The following is a 9,228-nucleotide window of genomic DNA, read 5'->3' as shown; positions in this document are numbered from 1 at the left end:
GTCGCAGCTGCCGGTGTGGGGCACTGGTGGGGGGAAGCTTTTCTTCATCCTTCCACGTGAGGTGGTATAGTGATACGTTTTAGTCTTAAGTGTGCACAGGGTTGGCGTGTAGTCTGTTGTTTGTAGTGGGACAACAGGGGAGTGCATGCTTCCCCTTTTTGTAGTGGTCTTTGCATGCTGGCTTGTAGTGCTGTTTTCCCTCCTTCTCTCCTTCTCACTAGGTGTTCCGGTCGGTGGGCTGCGGCGGGGCGTGGGAGCGCGCTCAGGCACCCCGGGGGTTTTCGGGCGGAGACGGTAGAGGTGGTTGGCCAAACTGGATGGCTACAGGCAACTGTACTTTTAGGATAGGCACTTTTATTTAAACTTTGTAATAAAACTGATGATTGTTATAAAATACAAGTCCATGCCTCAGTGGTGATTCCATTTGAACAAACGGTCATTTATCCTCTTTGTCATTGGGTCGAGCTCCTTCCGCTCTTTAAACAGAAGGTGGCGTTGTCATACTGGAAATTCTTACCAGGTGCATTTACAAACTCTTAAAAGGTGCATCCTAAAGTGCGGGTTACCACAATGACATCACTGATTAGGTCACAGTGGGATTTATGACATCACGGATGATGTCACAGTGGGATTTATGACATCACAGTGGGACAGAGAAACAGAGAAATAGACAGAGCCCCAGCTCCGATTCAAGACTGTGATGTCAACAGTGATGATGTCATAATTGATGATAATGTCATCATTGGTGATCATTGGATCAGCACTCACATTGGTGACACGAAACCACCAGAAGAAAGAGCCTCGATCTGAAGCAGAAACCTGCGGCAGTTTTATCGCCCAGTCTTTTACTGGCTGCTAATCCACAAAACCAACAACCAGCTGTGAAAGTCCTCTTTAACTTATCCATCTACTTAGTGAGCAAACAAGCTTACAAAGAGATATCATCCCCACAAGCCACACCTACTTTTTTCTGAGAAGACACAGCTGAAAGCAGCGATGGCGCCCTCTCTCCTCCAGGCCTACAGGAGGCGCTGGTGGATGGCGGTGACGGCGGTGATAGAGAACCTGCTGTGTTCCGCCGTGCTGCTGGGCTGGGGCTCGCTGCTCATCATGCTCAAGGGGGAGGGCTTCTACTCCCACCTGTGCTCAGAGAATGACTCGGTGGCCGTGACCCTGGGCAACGCCTCCAGCGGCAAGGAGGCGGAGTGGCTCAGCTGCGTGGACCAGGAAGAGATGCTGAACCTGGGCTTCACTATTGGCTCGTTCTTGTTCAGCGCCACCACCCTGCCCCTCGGCATCCTGATGGACAAGTTCGGCCCGCGCCCAATCCGCCTGGTGGGCAGTTTGTGTTTTGGACTGTCCTGCATTATGATGTCAGTGTCTGCCTACGACCCTGGTGTGCTGTCGGCGCTCATCTTCCTGGCTCTCTCCTTCAACGGCTTCGGAGGCATCTGCCTAACCTTCACGTCCCTCACGCTCCCCAACATGTTTGGCAGCCTGAGCTCCACCATCATGTCTCTGATGATCGGCTCCTACGCCTCCTCTGCCGTCACCTTCCCTGGAGTCAGGCTGATCTACGATGCAGGTGTGTCCTTCCAGGTGATCATGTGGGTTTGGGCGGGTCTTGCTGCGTTCGTCTTTTGCAACTGTTTCCTCAACTGGCCAGTAGAGGGCTTCCCCGCACCAGACGAGGTGGATTACAATAAGATCCTGACACTGCAGGAGCCGGCTGCGAGCGACCAGAGGACAGTGAGGGAGAGACTGAGTGAGAAGAACGTGGACATCCGACACTCCACAGAGAAACTACCTCCAGGTGCTGAAGCTCAGGCCACACCCAAAGCCGTTCCCTTCTGCCGGTCGGTTTTCTCCCCCATCTTCCTGTGGAGTCTGGTTACCATGGGGATGTCCCAGTTGAGGATCATGTTCTTCATGGGTGCCATGAACAAGATGCTGGAGTTCATGGTCACCCGTGGCGTGGAACACCCGTCCGAAGAGCTGGTGAAGAAGGCGGCGAAGAACGTGAGTTTCTACTCATCCATCTTCGGCACACTGCAGCTGCTGTGCCTGGTGACCTGTCCTCTGATCGGCTACATCATGGACTGGAAGATCAAGGAATGTGAAGAGGAGAAGAGCCCCGCCTTAAGCGGGGAGCAGAAACAGTCTAGTGTGCCCAAGAGAGACCGTGAGATCCAGAAGGTGACCAACGCCATGAGGGCCTTCATCTTCACCAACCTGCTGCTGCTGGCCTTCGGCTTCTGCTGCCTCATAGACAACCTGCCTCTACAGATCCTGACCTTCATCCTGCACACCATGGTCCGAGGCTTCATCCACTCTTGCTGCGGAGGTCTCTACGCCGCTGTCTACCCATCCAACCACTTTGGCACGCTGACCGGCCTGCAGTCCATGATCAGCGCTGTGTTCGCTCTGCTGCAGCAGCCGCTCTTCATCTCCATGGTCGGCCCGCTGAAAGGAGACCCCTACTGGATTAACCTGGGCCTGTTGATCTTCTCATTGGCCGGCTTCTTGTTGCCGGGTTACCTGTTCTACCATCGCAGACACCTGGTGTTAGAAAGGTTCCCTCACAGGTACGGTACCTACTCACGGCGGGGCGACCTCCGGATCTGTCCGGCCCCACGGAGCCATGATTCAGATCCAGCCAGCTCCTAACTGTCCCTGGATTACTTTTTGGTGATGATGTCATAATTGTTTAAGCGTTATAACATCACCGGTGGTGTCATAGGTGCCTGCCACCAGCCACTATATGAGGAGGCACATGACATGTGCACACCAGTTCACTCAGTGCACAAGACCATCCAGATCGTGAGCGGGTTAGGTGGCGGGTCCTCCAACATGCCGTAATGGGCACGCCTGAGACAATGCAAGCTAGAAACAACGAACCAAGTTTATTCCTGCAACAGCAGACCGTTGGTTTTCCAAACGTATTCGCGGGGAGTTCAGAAATCCCCTCAGGAGATCCGGTACGTTCGGGGCCCCAAGCGCTGGCTCCCCAACACCTGGTGAGGGAGAGGGAGGTCAGGGTAAAGTGGGGCGCCGGCCACGAGACGCAGGCGCTCAACCACTCAGAGACCAACTGCTACAAGCACCACACCAACGTTGGGCCATGGCCTGGTGGTGGTGGTCTAGAGCAGGTGTTCCCAACCTTTTCTGTGCCGCGGACCGGTAGATAGATGGAAAAAAAAGTCGCGGCTCGCGGCCCGGTACCAAATGCGTTGCGGCCCGCTACCGGTCCGCGGCCGGTGGTTGGGAACCATTGGTCTAGAGAGCATCATCACACAGCCAAGGATTGTGGGAACTGTAGGATTTCTTTATGTACGTGCCTTCAAAATGAGCACCAGCATTTAATGCTTTTTTATGCTGTTTTTTTTAGCACCAGTCATCAGTATTTATTTATTTTTTACGGCCCCCTGGTGGCCTGGATTAATATATATATATATATATATATTTATTTATTTATTTATTTATTTATTAATAATATATTAATAATATTATTATTATTATATTAATAATAATATGTATTTATTATTTCTTTTTTACTTTAGGTGTTTATTATGTTTTTTTTTACAAGATAGACATATACACAAGACAGACAGACACACAATACAATCCTTGACAGCAAAACATGACAGACTTAATTAGTGAAAAAGAAAGAGAAATTGACAGGACAAGTTCTGGGATCCCTCTCATGTTGAGAAGTACCCTACTACAGGTAACCACCTTCTCAGACTTTAATTGTAATTTAGCAGTTAAAAATTCCATGACATAAACTTCCTTGAGTTTGAGCTTCCATTGTCCCACTCACTGTAGGTGGTTGTGGTTGTCTCCATTTCAGTGTTATCATTTTTCTTGCAGTCATTAGGAATATAATTGGTCAGTACACTTGTCTTCAGGAGTCAGATCGAGCAGAAAAAGACTTGGGCTGAGTGCTAACTCTATTCCCAGAATCCTATCTATATTGGTGTATATAACTATGTTCATTACTGTATATAATTGTGTAATATGTAAATCTGTTACATACATATGTGTATTTATTACATATAATCAGTGTTGAGCAAGTTACTTTCAAAATGTAATATACTACATATTAGTCAAGTCAAGTCAACTTTATTTATAGAGCACATTTACAACAACACAGGCCGATCACAGTGCTTTACAAGTAAGAAAAATTGTAAAATAGCAACGTTTGTGGACAAACGTTGCTATTTTACAATTTCGGCTCAGAAATTGTAAAATGGTAACGTATGTGTCTACAGCGCTGGCCGTGGTTTGGGCGTGGTTTACGGAGATTTTCTGTTTCTAACCCCTCCCCCTACTCTAATCCTAACCCTAAAATCTGTAATGTAAATTGTAAAATAGCAACGTTGGTCCAAAACGTTGGTATTATACAATTTTCTGTGAGACTGTGTTGGTAAAAACACAAACATAAAACAGGTACAAATGCACTAATCAGAAGCAAGGTGCAGTACAAAGTGCAGTAAAGCACTAGTGCAGTAATATTACTAGTTACTTTCATTTGAAAGTAATACGTTTGTAACTGTATGCCTCTCAGGTTTATGTCCCCTCTCTCTCTCTTATGCTGTCTCTCTCTCTCTCTCAGATTATTACATATATGTAATAAGATGTCTCAAAGGGTGCAAACCTAAAAAAAGCCCTGGCCCAGATAACTTAAGCGGGCGTATTTTAAAGGTATGTGCTGAGCAATTAGGTCCCATTTTCAGCCATATTTTCAATCTGTCACTCCGCCAGCAGAGGGTGCCGTCCCTTTGGAAAAAATCGATTGTGGTCCCTGTTGCCAAATGCATAGTCTCTTAAAACAGACTGTCTCATCTACATCCGGCGAATGCAGCTATACACAGTCTGTACGTTACACCCCCAGAACATGCACAAGGAAGTTGGGGAAAAAACCTTCAGACAGGAAAGAAGTTTGACCGAATCCGACCAATCACGACACGTGTGTCCTCGAAAAATGCGGCATATTGGATTCTGATTGGACTAATGAGCGGAAGACCCGCCTTTCTGCGATTCTGATTGGACTAATGAGCGGAAAACCCGCCTTTCTACTTCCCATTCCGGTTGGTGCATGATTCTCCCCCACGAAGTACAGACGGTATGGCGGAAGCATTTGAAAACTGCGGAAGCCAACTCGTCTGTTCTAAGAGACTACCAAGTGCACCAATCCAAAATCACTCAATGACTTCCGGCCAGTGGCCCTAACCTCCCTGGTCATGAAACAGTTTGAGAGGCGAGTGAAGGATGAGCTAGTAAACAAAAACTGACTCTTTTGCTCGATCCACTTCAGTTTGCCTATCGGGCTAATAGAGGCGTGCAGGATGCTACAGCCACCTTACTGAACCTTCTCATATTCAAGCATCTAGAGGGCAGTAAGAATCACGTTAGACTGCTCTTTGCTGATTTCTCATCAGCATTTAACACCATCCAGCCGCACATTCTGGTCGAGAAATGAACCAGCTCTTTCGGTCTGGATAAGTGCCTCGTCGGTTGGCTTCTAGATTTCCTAACGAATAGATCTCAGCAGGTGAGGGTCAATGGAATACTGTCCAGTATCTTATTGTCCTCTACCGGCTCGCCCCAAGGCTGTGTTTTATCTGCTTTCTTATATATTCTATACACCAACGACTGTCGCAGCCGTTTCGCCAACAGATTCATCATCAAGTAGTATGCTGACGACTCTGTCATCGTCAGTCTGCTTGACGATGATGATGTGGGACACGGCCAAGTCATCGACGACTTCGTTTCTTGGTGCGAAAACGCTTCCTTACAACTCAACGTTTCCAAAACGAAAGAGGTTTGTATTGATTTTAGACGTTCCCCCCCCTGTTCCCCTGTCTGCTGTGATGTCGTCATGACTTAAACAAAAATCCCCCCAAAATGGAATGAAGTGATTCACCGGAATACATACAGTATGAGTCTTTTTGTCAAATCAACCTTTTTTAATGAATATAATTGCAGTGAAAATTGCACAGACTAATTACAGGGTATCCACAGGGTCTTGAAAAGTATTAAAAGTTGATACATCAATTTAGGGAAAATGAATGCCCTTAAAAAGAATTACAAATTCTTAATTGCCATTTAAGAGGATATTGCATTTTGTGGCTATTGTGCTGATTGTGTTAAATGAACATGATATCGTCTCATATCGATCAGACAATTCAGACCCCTGAATTGAATCGATATCGTGTTGTGACAGACTTTGTGATTTCAGCAAATATTGTATCGTTGTCAAAATAATCTATATAATATCGTATCATGATGAAATTCAACAGGCCCTTAGTTAGTGTGTGTGTGTGTGTGTGTGTGTGTGTGTGTGTGTGTGTGTGTGTGTGTGTGTGTGTGTGTGTGTGTGTGTGTGTGTGTGTGTGTGTGTGTGTGAGAGAGAGAGAGAGAGAGAAAGACAGAGAGAGAGAGAGAGAGAGCAAACCATTCTAAATAGTTAATTTCCACAAGCCACTTCCAAGGGTTTGGAACTTTATTTTGAAATGTTGCAGGGATAAGGGGGAGAGAGATTGAAAAGTTTGTATTTAACACTCCTCTTCCTGGAATGTAGCAAAGCCTGATCACCCCTCCCTCTTCTCCCCGGTCTCAGCCAGTTCCATTCTCTCCACATATTTCCTGTTCCTCCCCTTTCACAGATCTGCAAGTTTAAAGATGGGTGTAAACATGCTGTGAAGTGCAAGAGCTGACCAGCCCATTCACTGCAGATCAGCACATGAACATGAAGACAACAACAGAGGTTTGGTTTGGAGCAGAGCCCAGCTTGGTTCAGTTCAGAGGAAGTGAAACTATCTGACTCACTGTCACTGAGAAGTGAAATGGCGCAGCAAGGATTTCAGCTGGACGGGGAAAAACTGTGCTGTTCGATCTGTCTGGATCTACTGAAGGATCCGGTGACTATTCCCTGTGGGCACAGCTACTGCATGAGCTGTATTAAAGACTGCTGGAAGGAAGAGGATAAGAAGAAAATCCACAGCTGCCCCCAGTGCAGACAGACCTTCACACCGAGGCCTGTCCTGGTGAAAAACACCATGTTTGCAGAGTTGGTGGAGGACCTGAGGAAGACCGGACTCCAAGCTGCTCCTCCTGATCACTGCTATGCTGGACCTGGAGATGTGGGCTGTGATGTCTGCACTGGGAGAAAGCTGAAAGCCCTCAAGTCCTGTCTGGTGTGTCTGGCCTCTTACTGTGAGCAGCACCTCCAGCCTCACTATGATGCAGCTCCATTAAAGAAACACAAGCTGGTGGAAGCCACCGTGAAGCTTCAGGAGAACGTCTGCTCTCGTCACGACGAGGTGATGAAGATGTTCTGCCGTACTGATCAGCAGTGTATCTGTTATCTCTGCTCCGTGGACGAACATAAGGGACACGACACAGTCTCAGCTGCCGCAGAAAGGGCCGAGAGGCAGAAAGGGTTCAGGGTGAATCGGCAGAAAATCCAGAAGAGACTCCAGGGCAGAGAGAAAGACGTGAAGGTGCTACAACAGAACCTGAAGGCTATGAATCTCTCTGCTGATAAAGCAGTGATGGACAGTAAGAAGATCTTCACTGAGCTGGTCCATCTCATTCAGAAGAGAGGCTCTGAGGTGAAGCAGCAGATCAGATCCCAGCAGAAAGAGGAAGTGAGTCGGGCTGAAGAACGTCAGGAGAAGCTGAAGCAGGAGATCTCTGAGCTGAGGAGGAAACACACTGAGCTGGAGCAGCTCTCACACACAGAGGATCACATCCACTTCCTCCACAGTTACCCCTCGCTGTCACGTCTCAGTGAAGCTACAGACTCACCCAGGATCGATACCCGTCCTCTGCACTACTTTGAGGATGTGACTGCAGCTGTGTCAGAGGTCAGAGATAAACTACAGGACGTTCTGACAGAGGAACGGACTAAGATCTCACTGACAGTGACTGAAGAGGATGTTTTACTGCCACGACCAGAGCCCAAGACCAGAGCTGACTTCTTACAATATTCACGTCAGATCACACTGGATCCAAACACAGCAAACAGATGGCTATTATTATATGAGGGGAACAGAAAAGCAACAAACATGAGTAAAGCACAGTTATATTCTAGTCACCCAGACAGATTCACTACCTGGCTTCAGGTCCTGAGTAGAGAGGGTCTGACTGGACGTTGTTACTGGGAGGTGAAGTGGAGCCGCCCTGTTTCAATAGCAGTCTCATATAAAGATATTAGCAGAACAGGGGATGAAAGTGGATTTGGATGCAATGACAAGTCTTGGTCATTAGAGTGTGGCAGCAGTTATCACTTCACACATAACAGTATCATAACTTCCATCTCAGTCCCTCTGTCCTCCAGAGTAGGAGTGTACCTGGATCACAGAGCAGGTATTCTGTCCTTCTACAACGTCTCTGAAACCATGACTCTCCTCCACAGAGTCCAGACCACATTCACTCAGCCTCTCCATCCTGGACTGTGGTGTTCTGACACTGGAGCCACTGCTGAGCTGTGTAAGCTCAAGTAGACAGGACTTATTAAAGCAACTGTGTGTGTGTGTGTGTGTGTGTGTGTGTGTGTGTGTGTGTGTGTGTGTGTGTGTGTGTGTGTGTGTGTGTGTGTGTGTGTGTGTGTGTGTGTGTGTATACACCCGACGCTGTTTTTGTTGACACCAGCCATAAGCAGGTGCTGATGCTAGAGGTAGGCTGTGTCTTTGACCTGTACATGGACCAGGCATTCCAAGACAAATATATAAAATACCAACCACTACTCGAGACATCACAAGCCTAGGTTATACCTGTAGATACAGTGTGCTTATATTTGGAAGCCTGGGACATGCACATAAATGCACCATGAGAGGCCTGCAGATTGCTGACCTGACAAGGGCAAGAGCCAAACAAACTGTCAAATATTGCTCTGTCTCAGCAATTATTGGCAGTCTAGCAGTGTGGAGAAGGAGGTGCTATGTGTATCCATAAGTGCTCAGTATTAATTGACCCTGATATATTTGTTTCCCTGCTTATGAAATGTAATTTGTGGAACCAAATAAAGTATTTAAAATGTGTGTGTGTGTGTGTGTGTGTGTGTGTGTGTGTGTGTGTGTGTGTGTGTGTGTGTGTGTGTGTGTGTGTGTGTGTGTGTGTGTGTGTGTGTGTGTGTGTGTGCGTGTGTGTTGAATGCATTTGCAATTGTTCAACTGTGATGTCACCTGAGATTTGGGTCTGGATCAAGGCAACAAGGAAGAG

General features: G+C 47.3%; 1 protein-coding gene and 1 pseudogene across 2 annotated transcripts; both read left to right on the top strand.

The window, feature by feature from the left end:
• The first annotated feature begins 984 nt into the window (after positions 1 to 984).
• LOC310800054 (large neutral amino acids transporter small subunit 3 pseudogene) lies at positions 985 to 2,667 on the top strand (annotated as a pseudogene). Its single transcript has one exon. The product of its transcript is annotated as a large neutral amino acids transporter small subunit 3 pseudogene (transcript).
• A 4,166-nt stretch (positions 2,668 to 6,833) lies between these two features.
• LOC310799925 (tripartite motif-containing protein 16-like) lies at positions 6,834 to 8,940 on the top strand. The gene has a single exon (XM_083662533.1). It carries the CDS (start codon positions 6,849 to 6,851, stop codon positions 8,508 to 8,510), a length of 1,662 nt encoding a protein of 553 aa, XP_083518659.1. The 5' UTR covers positions 6,834 to 6,848; the 3' UTR covers positions 8,511 to 8,940.
• The last annotated feature ends 288 nt before the right edge of the window (positions 8,941 to 9,228 follow it).

Source organism: Poromitra crassiceps (genome assembly GCF_964638095.1).
Source record: "Poromitra crassiceps genome assembly, chromosome: 29".
NCBI classification, from domain to species: Eukaryota; Metazoa; Chordata; class Actinopteri; order Beryciformes; family Melamphaidae; genus Poromitra; species Poromitra crassiceps.
Note: the sequence above shows the minus strand (reverse complement) of the source record. Positions and strands in the feature narration are given on the sequence as shown.